The sequence below is a fragment of the Papilio xuthus genome, unplaced genomic scaffold, assembly GCF_000836235.2.
Source record: "Papilio xuthus unplaced genomic scaffold, Pxut_1.1 DF828177.1, whole genome shotgun sequence".
Lineage (NCBI taxonomy): Eukaryota > Metazoa > Arthropoda > Insecta > Lepidoptera > Papilionidae > Papilio > Papilio xuthus.
In genome coordinates, this window is record NW_013530472.1 from 2,616,090 (window position 1) to 2,634,016 (window position 17,927).

The 17,927-nt window shown below is 32.7% G+C and overlaps 1 protein-coding gene across 2 annotated transcripts in view; it reads left to right on the forward strand.

Annotated features, from left to right (window-relative positions):
• Nucleotides 1–17,927, forward strand: part of PH (polyhomeotic) — a 61,273-nt gene that overhangs the window by 8,873 nt on the left and 34,473 nt on the right. For both annotated transcript variants that reach the window (XM_013306673.1, XM_013306675.1), the window contains exon 2: nt 4,706–4,761. In XM_013306673.1, the coding sequence (XP_013162127.1) occupies nt 4,706–4,761 (56 nt within the window). The remainder of the gene's footprint in view (nt 1–4,705; nt 4,762–17,927) is intronic.

Below are 17,927 nucleotides of genomic sequence, written 5' to 3' on the forward strand. Positions count from 1 at the left end.
AGCCAGTAGACGGACATAGGATACTATTTATTTTTTTCGTTTTTGAAAAGCTGCTTTTTATTTAACTTATCTATACATTAAGTTTTTTTATATATCCACACGGATGGAGTCGCGGGCGACAGCTAGTATTTAAAAAATTCTTCTTCAATTTTGTTATGAGAAAAACTTTTATTCAATCGCTACGTAAAGTCAAACAAACTTGCGAAGTTCTGGTCTGGTGACCTTAAAAACTTACAAAGCTTATTAGGTATTGGGATGAGGGTTACATAAGCTTTTGCTTGCGTCATTAAAAAAGGAATATTCTTAATTTTTTTACATACTAATTTTATTTTATTAATGAATTAAAAAATAATTCAAATGACAAATTGTGATTTTTCTCATTTTTTATTTTATTTATTCATAATTCAAAACTAACAGTAAGCAGTATTCGTAGCAGTCGATTAACGAATAGCTACCCACTATCAACGGAAATAAATGCGTTAATAACGTGTGTTCTCACTACCAAAACAACTGACGAAACATATTGCTATTTCGGATTTTTCAAGGTACTGAGAGAGAAAAATCTGTACAATTGTTTTGGCAGTGAAAACTCGTGGTATCATCATCATCAGCTCACTATACGTTCCCACCGAGAGGCTCAGAGCCTACAATAAGTTAAGGGTGATTAGGCCATAGTCAACCACGCTGGCCCAGTGCGGGTTACTTGATTTCACACATATCTTTGAATTTCTTCTCAGATATGTGCAGGTTGCTTCACGATGTTTTCCTTAAACGTAAGAACGTCGGATAAATTTACATATGTAAATCGGAAATCGAAAAAAACATTGGTACATGGCGCGATTCGAACCCAGGACCTGCAGATTGCAAGTCAAGTGCTTAACCCCTGAGCCACCGACGCTCTTATCTCTCATCTCGTGGTATACATCACTTTATTCCTTAGTAATAGCAATCAGTACTTCAAGAGTCTTTGTCAACTTTTTTTATAAACTCCAAAACGCGACTTAGTTGGAATGTACTAAATTAAAACTTTTTGTATCAAGTTTACGAGTTTCTTATTCCTTAAACTTTGCGAATTTACGATTAAAAAGCTTCCGAGTTGTTGTAGACATATCAACTATTGTACTTAATAGTGTTACTCATATCTCAACGGTATCCATTTTAAAAGTAAAATATGCTTGAATCTGACCAAAACATACGAATTTAATGTGTGAAATTATTTCAATTTTATTGGCCTTCCAATTGTTTGTTGATTGATTTAGATTGTTTAAGAGTATTGTAAGTGTTGACGAAGGAAATATTCTGAAGTACCAGTTGACTTGTCTGAACCGGTTATTGATTGTGGGCAATATTTGCTGTTTGCCACTGTTTGCCTTGAAGAGGCATCAAGGTGGGTTTGAGTCGAACAAAGACCTCAAGAGTTCGATACCTTTTATTTGTCGCAACTTGTTATTATTGAAATAAAATATACAAGATAGAAAAGGTAAAAGGTATACTGGTAGTACAAATTACACTGCCTTAAAACGTTCTTGGCTTCGTCCTTTTAATGATATTGAACAGGACGACTGATCTTTTTTTACAAGTGTTTGGACGAGTTCATATCTGATTTCACTCCCTTCTTACGCGCAATTAATCAATACTTTCTTCGCCTTTACTCTACCTTTGTACCCCTTTTTAATTATTCGTACGTACGCAGCCTTTTGTTTATTGATTGTCGACCCGCAGGACCCTGTAACTATTTTTTGGCGGAAATATAAATAATTTATTTCTTCTTATAACTATTGAAAACTTGATATTTAACTTGATTTTTACAGTGACATCACCTTGCCTGGAGAGTTCATTTTTAAACAAAGAAATCATGGTGTCACGTACTAAAAAATCAACAATGTGGCAAATATCGTTTCTTGATATCTGTATGACAAATTAATAACTGTTGCTCGTAACTTAAAACAAACTTGGATGGAACTTTCAATGTTAACGACGGTCTTCTTACGTTTGGATCGTCGATCCAATGATGTGATATTTGTGATCGCAGTGTCGAGGGTGCGTCGTGATCCGGGAACCGTGTGTACCGGGCGGGGGTTGCGGTGCGGAGAGGGTGACCACCCTTCGATCGATCCCGACCGCTCCCTAACGCCCTACCTATACAACTATGACGACGTAGAGACGGGATCGTATTTGTAATTATTACATTTGCAACTGCATCCCTGTTGGAAATACAATTTTTATAACATACGATTTATAACGTAATAGCGCTTGCCCTAAACTTTAAAAATGCCTAAAATAGCCTAAAATATTTCCGCGTATATTAGCTTCCAATGAAAGTCCCGTCAAAAACAAACCGTTTCGGAGATTACCAGTTACAAACGCGGACTTACAGATAGACAGGAAAAAAATTAAAAAGTTTGCTCATTGTTATCGGCAACATTTTTGAAATATGATTTTTTTTCGATAATACATGCAGACACTCCATTTTTCTTTTATATAATAGCAAATAATTTCTATGAAGCTGGTTGGGAAAATTGTTACTTAAATAATTTATAGCCCGTAGTTTGTCTACCAGCAGTTTTCGTTTCGAGGATCAAAGGCAAAGTTATATTATGTTTACCTATTGCCGTCGTCCAACTGCAGTCAGCCTCCGTTAAATTCATTTCAACGCCGTCGAGCCTAACTAACTACGTTCCGTTACAACCACCGTCGACGTCCACAGCACAGTTGAGTGAATATCGATTTTACATTAAGCCACTAACCATCCATCTTGACGCCAAATAATTTAATTATTTAATGGCTGTGAAATATTATTTTTGTTAGTACATACTTAATATTTTTTCACGCTGAAACATTTTCTTTGAATTATATTATATTATCTTGAAATTTTTATCCAATAAGGCAATGCAAACTATCAAAAGGTTTTTTTAGATATTTCTTAGAAAATTTTCCATGGTATGTTTGCGCAACTACGACCTTTTCAATTTCGTGTTCATTGTTTGTGCCTAAATTAACTTTTTTTTTCTCTCCTTTATTTGTGACCTTCGTATTTGCCAATTGAAATTTTCCTTCAATTAATCTCAGTACATTTACGCGCAATACTACGTTAAACTTAGTTGACCCTTTTTTTTAAACTTTTCGAGCAATGTTTTGAGTGGATAATGGAAAGTTTAAGTTTGATTGGAATGTAAGTCGCGATTAACATTTTACCGAATAAACTTCGAAACTTTTACGACAAGCAGTTACATGGTTTCTGTTGGGGTAGGTCACATTTGTTTTAAAAACGTGAGTATTTCACTCCATTAAAGAATTGATCTTCGACAGTTTTTTCGCAATTACATTTTGTAGTTTGTATTTTTTTAATAATAACTTTAGTGAACTAAGAATTAATTTAATTTAATTTTCATATTTTGTTGTACGAGATGTTTATTTAATTTCTACATATTGATGTCTATTTTGATTCGAAGGAAGTGATTTCAGACATGACAGCTAATAGCACTACGCATTACGCAAGAAATAAGTAAATCATTTCTTGTTAGAATATTTGTGTTTATAATTATGTTACTTTTTAAAACAAGTTTACAAATAATGAGTTACCTAGGTAGGTTTTGAGATAGAAACAGTTTTTTTTTTATAATTGAACATCGATGTTTCACTAAATATGCCACCGACCGATTTTAAACTTAGTTAATTTATAAGAATAGAAACTTACATTAAAGTTACCGTCAAATTCCAAATTTGATTCCTTAAAGTCCGGCAACGAATGTGCAGTTCTTCTGGCCATGCGGTCGATGGGCGTCATTGATCACCTCGTTGTTTCCGCCGCTTGTTTTCCCCTTCTCTTATAAAAAAACCAAATGAAAGGGGTTACACTGTTATTTTATACAAGTAGATGTACAGTGGAAACTCATCGTTAAAATGATTTTGGATATTTGTCAATTTGCGAAATTATTGAAAAGCGCACTTGGCTGTTGTAGTTCTGGTTCGGTTATCACGTGGTCCCTGGTATCCTTAGCGCGATAAGAAACTGACCAAGTTCATAAGTGGAAGGTGACATAAATGTCTTTTTAATCCAACGTCTGCAGAACAGTGGTGTTACCAGTATTGTATTACTAACATCGCTTGTGTCATGCATGTGCTGTAGTTGAGCTTTAGTTACAGACTTGTACGAATGTTTTCTTTTAAATTTTAAGTTGTGCAACAAAGAAACTAGCTAATTACAATCAGGTTAGAAATTAATGTGTATTTTTTAATGTAAGTTTTAATTTATAGTATCGAAATTTTCTTCTGGTTTAATCATGATAAGTTACTATTATACGATAAGTTCACAACCCTAGAACGCGTCGTTAGATCCAATTTCATATCACATTTAATTTGGAGTCAAGTGTATTATTTCCACAGTCAAGAATGCTATCCAAAAGATCAGATTCACATAGTTAACAGCTATTTTTTTTATTATACAAAAATTTCACATAACAAATATAATATCGATTAGACAGCAGTACTAAAAACTCAAAGGGTTTAAGTGTACTTACTGGTCTACTGGCAAGTGAAAATTTAGTGTCTGGCGACCCCGTATATATGTAAATTTACTAGGTATTGCTTGTCAGTTTGAAACCCGAATGAAAATATTGTCAAAATCTGCAAAAGCATGGCTACTTATAAAAAAAGATAATGATGTGAATTTTATTTAAGTTAATTAATTTTCTTTTTTTTACAGGTAACTGACAAAATAGCACAATTGGCTTCCGAAATACACTGGATGGTTAATAAAAGGTATTTAATAATTTTTTTTATATTTTAAATAACATTTTTAACTGTTTATAATATAACGAATATTAATTGATGAATACATACAATGTTTGGAGATTTATATCGTATTCAAAGAAAATGTTTCTTATGTTATTCGTAGTAATGGTACATTAGGTAAATCTATTAAAAGTTTTGTATATTTTTGAACTTTGGTGTAGAGCATTCTTATAATATCGTATTCCTAAGTATACATATAAAGAATACCTTTTGTAGCGTATAGAGCAAGTCTATTGTTTTTGTATTAAAAATTGTAAAGCATCATTCGTTCATAAATGTTAAGGAAAAAACTTATCATGATTTTAAGGCCTGTCATAACTTAGTTATACTTAAAAAAATATTTTAAGTCTTCGTATATATTATGTAAATACATTGAATATTAGCTAAATAATTGCAGCCTTCAAAATTTCTAATTACTTTGAAAATGTTGCTAAGAATTAAATTATAGTTTACAATTTAAACTTTGTTTTAATATTATAATAAAATTGTCGTAAAACTGACTGACTGACTGATAGATAAAAAAGCGCCATCTATTGTTTGTGTTCTAAAACTTTTATTTAATTCACCAGATTCAATCTTAGGGACTAACTTACCTTAAAACGATTTTTAAAATATACACGATATAATATAATATTATAATAAGATACATGAAATATTAACACGAATATATATGTAGTTTTGTGTTCGGTTTTTAGAATTTAAAGTAATCTTTATGTCGCGGGTAACAACTAAATTAATATATTTTAAGTTTTAAATTTAAACAAATTAATTGCATCTGGTTGCAAACTATAAAATTATTATAATACTGAACTATACAAATATCGTAATCAATGCAACATGCATAATACATGCGTTGAGTAACAAAAATAATTCACTATTCAAAGTGTAAAATATTACTTTTAAATAAACAATGGGTCTGCGTTTAAATTAATAATAAGCATTCACCAATGATAAAGCAACCTACCTTCTTCCTTAAACGACTTGTTATTGTCGTTCGAGAAAAAAAAACCGACAATCGCCATCGCACCTGCAGTTTCACGATTGTTGAAGATGTGCGTAGACAGGTGGGCAATTCTTCGCCAATGCAAAAGAGGTTATAATTCTTCGAACATATAGACCAATAAAATAGTGGAACCAAACAGTAAGACCGTAAAACGTAAATAAATATTTTTTTATTGTTATCCGTCAACGCACTGAGACTGGTTTATAATTGGAAGGTTGTTTATTATAATTATTACTATGGCAAAACAGCTGTTGAGTTCATCGACCGATGGCCGGTACACCCACGCGGGTGTGCGAGAAAGACGGCGATTACATTAACACCGCGTGTGACAGTGACGGGAGATATACAATGGTGTACGGAAGAAATAGAAAAAAGCTTATAAGCTTTATACGGAATAATAATGAATTGTATCACCGTTGCACAAACAATGTTGTTCCCGGACTTTTCCATTACTATTTTTTTTTAACTTTGTACACTTGCACACCTCCACGAATCTTTTTACTATCAAAGTATTTAAAATATAATTATCTGTTTTTAATTGATGTAACAAAAATAGCTCTATGTCGAAGTAATTTCAACAATATTTAAAAAAATAATCTAATTGGAGCAGTTCTCAATTGAAATGAGGAAATTTAAGCATACTTTATCAGTTGAACGAAATTATAATAACAAAATGAAAATTAGCATAGACGTTCAGGCTGTGTATTATCCTTCAAAACATATTGTTACCTCAGATTTTTCAGAGAGATTGAAAGAGACAACAATATGTTATTGTATAAATCTTAGCGCATTTTAAACACAAAGATAATACAACCTCTGTGACTTTGGTTACAAGCAGTTTGTACATAAAGCACTCAACATCAGATAAAGCTAATTTTCATTCCAAGATAGACTCGTATTTGTGAATGTTATCTTAAAATAAACAATGACCTACCTCATATTTTCCACTGTGACTCTCCGTGCGCGATAAACTTGTGTTTTGATATGAATTATCTAACGGATCTCTAATAAGACTAGGGCTGGCAACTTATGCAACAATGTTAATCCAAAAAAAAAGGTCAATGACACTTGTTCTTGCCTATTTTGCACATGACAACGACACCCTTGATCTTTAGTGGACGATGAAAAAAAGTGTAGCAACAACATTCACTTGTTTTACTTTTACTTTGTACTCTATGACCCGAACATCGTTGTTGAACGAATTGTGCTTCAGATCGGAAAAGGAGACGGCTTGTGATTTTATGCCTATATCAGTCTATATTCCGCGCTTTGTGAACCTATGACAAAATGGACGCAGTTTGTACTCCCCGCTGCGCTTTGTTATCACTTTCGCTCCTACCATATTGAAATACGAAAACTAAGCCTGCCGCTTTTTACATGCATAGTGAGTCTATGTGAATTAGAACAGATAACCGTGTATTTCCATTGCATTGCATACGTAAATATATTGTTATCTCAGTTTTTTCAAAGTAAATGAGAGAGATGACGATATATTTTAACGTGTTTTTACTACTTTACTGTATTTAATGTATACTGTAAATGTTCATTAAATGGAGTGTGTTTTTACATTTAATTGAAAGATACTGCGATGAATCTAAGCCAGAAATTCTATTGAATCCCAGTAACCAGTACTAGTTGTAATAATATTTAGTTGTTTCTTATAATTTTTAAAAACAATTCATGACCAATACCTACATGCAAACAGCACTCGTCTCTCGTGATTTACAAATCAATACACCTGCGCAAACATGATTACAAGAGAATCCAATTCAATCAGCAATATTGTTTGTCGATTAATTTCTGTAAATTGTATTGGTCGACCTCGTACTAGCGGTCGTAGTGAAGCTTCGTATTGATACGCTAGATAGCAATAGAGTATGTTTCTACGAGTTTTCATTGTTGATACACTTGTTTAAATGCGTATTGTCATCTCTTTCATTCTCTTTGAAAATAATCAACAATTTATTTTTATATAAATGTTCGATGATTCGGCCCAAAACTATGGTACTGAGACTCGTTTTTAAAGCTAAGGTTTTTCACAAACAGCACAATTTTCTATAAATTTTCTCTAAAAAATCGATAAGTATTTTTGTAAAGTAGATTTAGCTATCCTTTTTTATAATATATTGTAGTTTAACTCGCTTTATAGTTTTATAATTAATATAAAATAACACAAAATCCGAAATATATGGTTTTTTCGTTCATCTTTTTATTTCATTTCGACGTTGCATCAAAATAATACAGACGACAAATTGGATTGAGTGGTAACTAGAAATGTACGGTACGATTTCACCTAACATTTATTGGATTGCATTGGATTGAGACGATAGCAATTAATTCAGGAGCACGGATCGCGTGAGTGCTATCAAATGTCCGAGAGGGTAACCGGATAAAAATTAAAAAAAGAAAAAATCTAACCCTATCCAGTATCCTCTCACCGGCCGTCAGTTCTGTGCACTGATCTGCAAATGTTATTAAAAAATTCTCCCATTTTCAATCCAATTAGTGTACAAACGAATGAAATAAAACCAATCTTTTATCCTACAATGTTTACGCACTCGAAAATATGAACAAATAACAACTACAGAGTGTTGAATATTAACAACTATATTGATATGTAAATATATAAAATGACAATGTATTAAAATTCATATTAAAATTCCAATCCGTGACTTTATTGTTGGATCGTGATATAATTATACTTTGTGTAGAAAATTAATTATGCTCATGCAAAAGACTAGGATAGCATGAGTGCGTAGGGATCATGGAAGCAAAGTTATTGATTTTACTGTTTCCATTGTCGAAACGGCCATAGACAAACATATTGCCATCTCAGTTTTTTCAATGAGAATGAGAGATGCGACTATCCGTTTTTGTTTGAATGTTTTGCAGTCGAAACTTACGATTACCGATCCCTGATCACTGACCGATTACGATTTTTTTTACATTTTTATCAGAGTTTTATAAAATAAAAACTTTCTAACATAATTTGACATGTCTTTTCGATGATCGGTTCGGGAAATGTTTTATTCAGCAGTATTACATGAAATAAAACAAATAGGGTATCTAATTTGATCCGGACGAAATTGCGGGCGATAATAATATAAAAAATTCCAAGCTTACGTATTAGTTTTAAAAATAATTACCACTTTCCTTTTATCCTTTTAATTACACGAGAAGTGAACAGTCTGGCTGTTTGATATTGTAGTCAATGCATTTGAGTAAAATATTTTAAGCAAGGGGACCGGCTCCCCTATGTAATACACAACTAATTGGCATCTCAAATACTAATATGAACAACTTAATACCTTTTAATTGCTTCATATCTCTTAGCATTTACACCACTCGTATTTAATTTGAAGTCGAGTATTCGGTTTCTTGTTGTTGCATGTTGCCTTAATGATTGCCGATTTTCGAAAGAAGATGGCGCTATATAAAGATTCGGTTACTATGTGTCTACTTGAATAGATTTACTTAAACCTGTCACAAAGTGCTGTAGAAATCAATGATAGAGACTCGACGATATCAACCAAATTGGTAAGATATTAAGAAAGGGGGACTAAGAAGATTAAGCGTACTGGTACTAGGTAACCGACGAGCATGTGTGTGGATATATGAAAGAGGATGAAGTACTCACTGTCTGCGTCTCGGGAGTTCCTTCTTTGATATATAATTTTACGTTACGTCTTTATTAGTTTGATAATAAAATAGCGTAGTAGTTGAAGAGTTTCTTAGAAATTATCTCGTTTATTGGTTCACTATTCTCACAATGTTTTATTTTAATTAAACTGGCCTGTTATTTATTTTATAGAAATACGTTATTCACAGAACAAGTGTTTAAGACGGTTTCCATTTAAATGGGTATATTTGAAAGGGAAAATGAGAGCTTAAGTTTTGTATTTCAAAGAAAACAAGTTAAATTAAAATCTTGAATGAAAATTACTAGACTGCTGAGCTGATTTTGACGAGTAATATAAAATTAAATTTTATATTTGCTCGGGCCTTTATATACCTTTATATGCTTTTATATACCGGGACCTGTAAATACAATCGGGTTTTTATATTATTTTAAATACATAAGTAGGTACTGTTGTGATTGAAATGGCACTGGTTCGGTAACCGTAACTTTTACAAACTAATCATAGGAGTTGATAACTGTTTTTTTAAACGTTGGGAAATGCCATAGAGTATAGGATGTGATAAACGTCAAAAACCAATAAGACTATTTTCACATGAACGTCCCAAAGTAACACAGCGGAGTCTTTTACACAAAAGTTTTCTTTAGATGTAAGAAGTTTATTAACTAGTCGATTGGTAACTAGTAACCAATATCGAATTACGATAGTCACCACTAATGGAAGGTGGGCGTTAGTTTTTCTTTGTTTGCGCCGGTGGCCCCACGGTAACAAAGAGTCTTTGTAGTTGTTGTCGAGTCCTATGGAACAAAAACGTGTACAGTTGCGGAAATCCTCGGTGTTCCGCTTACAGAAAAGTTACCATGTTACTTGCAACGTTACAAACTCCGTCTATTAAAAAAAATGCTACCTAAGCAGTGAGTTGCGAGATAACAGTAAAAAGCAATTAGTTGTATACCACTTACCGACCCTATTTTGAACGGAGACAATAAAAAGCTGCGTCCTATTGACAATTGTTTGCGTGTCGTTGTATCAATGCGTATAAAACGCTCAAACGGCTATCGCTTTTAAGATGGAGCACCTCCAGTTTCACCGACTGTACATATCAACGTTGGTGTTGGCGTCCATTAGGGTCGCCGGTGTAATATGACTGATGAAATGACCATGTCTCCTTTGACTTAGCTCGTTACATTTGAAAATATTTAGATATATAATATGTATAAACTATACTATATATACAACTTATAAACCATATACGGGCGATGCCCATAATTTCACAGATTTCTGTCCTAAATTTCCTTAAAATTTTAATTAGAAATGGTAACCTTTTCATTCGTCTAGTGGGTTGAAATACTATTTATAAACTTTTACGGCTAGAAGAACCTCGAACCATTAGTTATTATCCTCGGTGTTTAATTAACAATACAAACAAAACAAAAAGTTTTGAAGATATCAGAATATCTCGATATCTATTTTTGGTTAAATTTATCAGAATAAATGTACCTAAAAATATTGACTTCGGCGACTAGTGGATCACATTGGAATAACGCGAATCTTTTAGCGCCATCTATGTTTACAAAGTTTAATCTTAGGTTACTTTAATGAAAATGTTTTATTTTCAATAAAATACCGTAGATGACAATATTTAACATAATACAAATTCATCTTGACTTAAGTTGCAATTAACTTAAAGAAATACACAATACTAGAAGACGCACGCGATTCCGTCCTCGCGCTTAAAAAAAACTTGGTAGCTTATGTGTTCTTCCACACTATTGTCTACGTCAATACAAAATTTCATCAAGATCCGATGAGCCGTTCCGGTGATACCTTGTAACAAACATCCATACATCCATCTAAACTTTCGCATTTATAATAAAGCAAGAGTAGGATATAATTTAATCTATGGTATTACAATGTAATTCACTTTAAGCAAACAGTGCCTTTTCTCTGCGTCGTGTCGATGTACCTACTGCTTTTATTTCTTATAGTTGCATGAAGCATTATACTGTTATCTCGTATGCGTAGCCCCGATCCGGTCTAGTGCGTAAATTGACATGTTGCGACTTGTCCTGCTTTGCCTCTACAGACCCGTATCACACTCATCATCCAATCTATCATAAAATTTGTTTAATCCTGAGTTTCCATTGCCAACGAACAAGTACAAAACCTATTTTTATCTAATTTTAATGTGGAAAAGTAAACCATTTTATTCATATAAGTTTTTTTTTGTAGAACGTGGCTTTTTTATTCAACTTATTTTCGAACTTTGTAAATATGTTAAATTCATGTTAAACCGTTTAAGTTTTAAATAAATTATTAGTCCGTGCCTACATCGTACATTTAGTCGTCCCCAGTTTAATTTGTGTCATTTTCTATAAAAACTGTAATTACGGACCGACTAAATGACGGCTTCGTAAAAATTATTCATCCGTCCTTCACATAATGGTAGTGCAATAGCGGGTTTAGGACCGAGATTTATATTTCATACGTATCGATCCAACTTATTTTAAGACATAACGCTTCATGCCTATCATATATCAATGCTTGTTTCAATAAAATATATTATTAATAAAGTATTTTACACACTTTAATTTAATAACAAAAGAATCTTTATTAAAGACACACTGGATCAAACTGATGATTTACGCGGGCATGGAATAAGGAAAAAAAACAACCAAAAATAGCTAATCCAATGAATATGATTCTGACCCAACCGAGACATCTACTCTGACTGAGATTTTGATATCAAACCTATATACACCATGCTAATTCGAAAAATTCGGGACAAGCGTTTTAAATGTTAGTCGTAGGTGTAGTGACCACGAAGTTAATATTCATATGATAACATTTAAAACAGCGCCATCTATATTTATTTTAAGGTAGTGGCATATGTGCATTGCGCTTATTTCTTACTTTCATTAAAAATATCCGGTTGGCAATATGACATTTAGGAAATTGGAGATTGAGTAACTGAAACCAAAAGAATGTTGAATGAACAGCCCATAATATGGAACATAGGAAGCTTTGCTGGCATTTATTAAAGAAATATATTCTCAAAGAACGCTTTGGCGTTGCCAACGAAATTAGGAAACTCTGTTCAGAGGGATAAGACTGAAATTAGATGAAGCAAGACAAATTTCAAGGAACTTAACTATTGTTTGACAAAATCTGTGTTGTAATATGAACCATTTTACCTATTTTCCAACCATAGGACATCGTCAAACCGCCTTGCTCTATATTCAACCCCATTGCAATTCAAATCGAATATTTTGAATTGACAATTACCTCGCTAGTGTCCTCTTGCTGTCTCGAAGGTGTTAAGTTACATTAGCTTGACTATTTTTATTCCAGATGTTAAGAATAATATGTTTTGTAGATACAAACAAACATACGCACAAACTATACGTGAACTACAAATAATGTCCTTATAGACTAAATGAGAACTACATAACGATTAGTTTCCACTTTCAAAATATTAGTACGAAATATTGTTTTCGCTCTTATACTCTTTAAAAATGATAGAGACAACGATATGATCTTGTATAAATGTCTCGGCGTTGAAAACTTATGGTTAAACTCAAAGGCGTCGACGCTTGTATTAATTTTGAAGGGAGGGCAATGCTCGACATTAAATCTTCTACAGGGTGACGATAACGACCACGGCCACATCTACTTGTCTATAAATCCCACTCCAGTAAAGTATGGATTATAAATTAAAGAAACGCATTGTACCTTTTTTAACTGAGAATTTAAATAAATACACAGCACTTAAGTTAAGCTAACATATCTATAATTTTCATATATTGTTTAATCATTAATTGATGATTTTCGTATTCGGTTTTCTGATAACGAAAAATAGAGTAATCTCCGAAAAGGCTGAACAGATTTTGACGTAACTTTTACGGGAAGGTAGCTGATGCATTCGAGCATATTATAGGCTATTTTTTTTAATTCTGCGCTGATAAAGTCACGGGTGACCGCTACACTTAAAATATTTGATTACTGAAACTAGTATCTTCCCCTTAACAAAAAGCTTTACATCTTTAAAACATATGATCTCAAATCGCTTCTTTGACAATGTTATTCTATCATTCGATTTCTACTCGTTGTATCAAACAGTCGTGTTCTAGAAATTAATACGTTTTGAAAACAAGGGACAACTTTTATTGGAAGAGGTATGGATTTTATTTATTTAATTTATTGTCTTTCTGTACGAGAAATAAGTTCATACTTTATCAGCTTTTATCCGCAGCTTTCCTCATTCGATAAAAGTTTTTTTTTAGGGTTCCGTACCTCAATGGAAAAAACGGAACCCTTATAGGATCACTTGTCCGTCCGTCCGTCTGTCGAGACACTTTTTCTCAAAAACGCGTGAAGGTATCAAGCTGGAATTTATATCAAATGTTCAAGTCTGCGGTCGCTAGGTGCTGTGAAAAAATAAAACTTCTAAACCAACGCAATCAAAAGATACAACCGTTTATGTCGCAAATTTACGCAAATACGACATTCGCAAGGGAATCAAAACCTACAGGGTACTTCCCGTGAACTTAGAATTTTGACATTTTTTTCTTAGGAGCGTGACGTCAATTTTCTTTTCAATTTCTGAACACCTGATAAATTTATATTTAAAATTTCATGAACTTTCCGTCACATCTTTTTATCCGTGCCTGTGAGTGCCCAACATTCTGATCGATCCATACCTTACTGGCGAAGCATTTGGAATCACACAATAAATAATAAATCATAATCATTACATCCCTGTTGTTCTCTTGAAAGAAAACAGAGATAGCAGTATATTTGAATATGTTTCGAAATTGGAAAATTCCAAGTACAGAAATATACAAAGGTAGCATTCGCGTTAAACATATCTCCTAAGTAAACCTACCCAATATACCTTGTCCGGTATAAGTTGATTAGTTTGACAATTGATTTAAAGAATTTAGTAGGGATGTGTTATTTATATATCGCAGAAAAAATTGTATGATTCCGCCGTATAAAAATGGCGTCCGTCGTTAGAACGCCTAATTCATAGTGACAACTCTTTCATGGCGAAAGAAAGAGACAAAGTAATTTTTTCGTTCATGGTTGGCAAATTCTTGGTTACTGTACCTTTTCTAGAACCGGTTAATTCTTCTAAGCTTAATGTAAGCTTCTACCAACAAAAGGACCGCATACGGGACCTAGTATTTTTCAAAAAGAAGAAATAGTTTAAAAAAGGTTTAAGTAATAACAAACTGAACTCTACGCTAACCCGATAACAAAATATTTCTAGTCTAACACAGTTTCCCATAAAACTATGTTTTTTTACAAAAGAACTTAAATTAACTACCGTGTATAGAATTTAACGTTCATGAGTTTGCTTAATTATGACTTTAGATCGAAACAAAGGATAAGATTAGAAACAGAAGTCGCGCGTAGCAACAGAGGCGAGACGGCTAGTGGCTTAGTGGAAAAGGGGTCAGACTTTCAAATGATTTTATGTCGACCTAATAATATTTCTTCTTTTTCTCTGTGGTTTCAGTCTTGCCAGACTTGTCGTGGTCATCAAGTAACCTATGTGCCGTGACGTGATTTAAAAGACGTCTCCACTGCATCCGGACTGCTGCTTTAATTGTAATAATCTTTAGGTAAATATTAATAAAAGGAAATAATTGGAGTTAATTAAATTATTATTCAATTTCTATATATTGTAAGAATTTACAGAAATTTATTAAAAAATTTAGTAAATCCTTTTATATTTAGTACTGGCATCCGTGACTATTTTCGCGCGGAATTAAAAAAAATACTTTATTTGTAGCCTATGTATTCCTCCAAACTTTGTTGATAGCTATACCAAATTCCAGTGAAAACTATGCAGCCGTATGCACATACTTTTTAACAAACTTCCGTGCATACATCCAAACACTCGCATTTATAATATTAGTTATAAGTAAGATTAAAAATATAACCCTACTTAAAAAATGATACACGCGCACAAACACTACCTTGATTCAGGCAATTTTGAATCTTATACCATTGTTATAAAGTTAAATATCTACAATCATATTGTTCAATTACTTTACACTTCGTATCTACATTGTTCGAGCGAGCGGTATGAATACCGTGTACAAATAAAACTTCGCGTGAAAGGTTACTATTCATCATACGAAGTAACGAACGAATTATCCTTTTGAATTGTAATATATTAAGATAGTTACTTGAATTTTATTTCATCCGCACGTAAATATAAAGTTAAAGTTTATAAAAAATATATAAGCAATTTATTTTATTATCATTCGGTGGTTCAGAATTACTAGTAAGGAATTTTAAGTCGTTTAATAATTTTATCTTCAAAGTTAAAGCTTATAGTGAGTTTCCGATACCGAAATATATATTGCTATCTTTGTTTTCTAAGGAAATGAGTGGGATGACAATATGTTTATAACTAGGTGTTTGAGTAGTTGAAATTTACGCATACTCTCACGTCATAGTGTAATTAAAAGAAGTTTTAACTCCTAGGCTTTTTAGCCTGAAAAAAAAACCAAAAGATGACATCTAACATTAATATAATTATTACAAATAGTAGTTTTTCTGTAAAGTATATGGATAGTTAATTATCTGAGTCTGAGTTAATTATCCCTTGATTGGTTCCCTTTTTAAAAATTCCATTAGTAATTACACGAGCATTTCTGTGCGCAGGTTTGTCAATGACTTCTTTCCGAAAGACCGCATCAGCTTGCTTTGTCAGTGTGGTAGCGTTGACAAAAACAATCGTAAATAAAATATATTATTTTTATTTTCTATAAAAATTCTTTTTTTTTTTAGTTGACTGATTGCTTTTTATAGATGCGCGTGTATATCTTGGCTTTTTAGTTTTTCGAATTAGAGTTAACTACTTCCCGGTTTTATAACAAAAGTATTATATTTTTTCAACTCCATTAATATCCATAATGTTACATTATCCGAGTACTAACAACTTACAAAAAATTGAAATTGTGAATAAACTAAATATGATAAGAAATTATTTCCCCGAAAACTTTTATTAACACAAATACAATATATTTTGCCAACTGTACTGTCTGTGACGTCATCGGGTTATTGAAAGCCCGCGCGAAGGGAACTTGTGCCCGGTACATTTTTTACTGCGACCACGCGCCGAGCTTAAAATGCGCAAAAAACTGACTGCAAAGTTTCGCTGCGATGCAAGATGCAACATCTAGATAGTTGTTTGTAACACATACACGTAAGACAGCAGATGTATAAAATAATGGTGTATTTTTATTATAACTTTTAATGACTTCGTGGCACGTAAATTTTAAGTGTTATTCAGGACTCATTTGGAAAAAAGGATAAAGGTCGCCTAACAGCTTATCTGTGGTCTAGCATAAACATATGCGAGAAAGTGTTTATATCATGGGGGCGTTTTAATGATGTACAACGATAACCTCACACAAATTTTGTCGATGACGTATTCTCACAAATTTTAACCAAACTACACAAAGGTTGTAATTTAATTCGCGTATCGTTCAAGTTGTAGGCCTGGGGCACAATTATAGTAATTTTTCCTGCCTATCCTTTTTTATAAGAAAGGATTAGGGAGGAGAAGTGAATTTGGCAAAATAAGCGCTTTCAGTAGGGGAAAATATCCTATTTTTGTACTACATCTCCTCCTCTGTGTTCGTTCATGCGGTCCTTCACGAAATCTGGAAGCAGCTTTCTCATATGTCATCTTCTACTGCTTATAAAAAAGCAATAAAACGACCCGATCCGCTCACTCGAGATTATTTATACAGAATTGTGTACACAGAAAAATCAGTATTTACCTTCTCCGACTCCAATTCAAGAATCGGAATGTTTCACTAACAATATAATATCAATCTCTTCTGATTTTACCTAAAGAAAATTATTAAAGAAAACATAAAAGCACAACAAACTGTAATGGAGTTCATTGTATCTTTTTATGTTTTCTTTCATCTTCAATATCCTATCAGTAAAATTGCTACGCTATTGATATTTATTCAATTCTAAATTAGGTGCTTATTTTGTTGTGAATAACATCAATTGAGTTATCACAATCTTACTAATATTATATGCAAATGTTTGGTTGGATGGATGTTCGTTAAAATGTATTTTCGGAACGGCTCAACGGATCTCGATGAAATTTGGCATAGATGTAGAACATAATCCGGAAAAACATAAGCAAGTTATTAAGTTTTTTTTATAATTCTGCGAGGACGGAGTCAGGGGCAACATTAAGTCTCATCATAATTGAATAAGACATCATGGAAATTTAGAGAACTCGTATGAGGAAATCAAGCTTTCATCTATATTATTAAACTTTCAGTCTAATTGTTACACTTATTGTGGCACTTCGTTGTTAAGTGGTCATTAAGCGTCTTACACAAACGGACTTCCTTAGTTACCAATTAATGATTCTGAGTACGGCAGTAAATCATAAAAGTGACCATTCAAAACTGGTTTACAAATATGCCAACAAAAAATATTTAAAATCG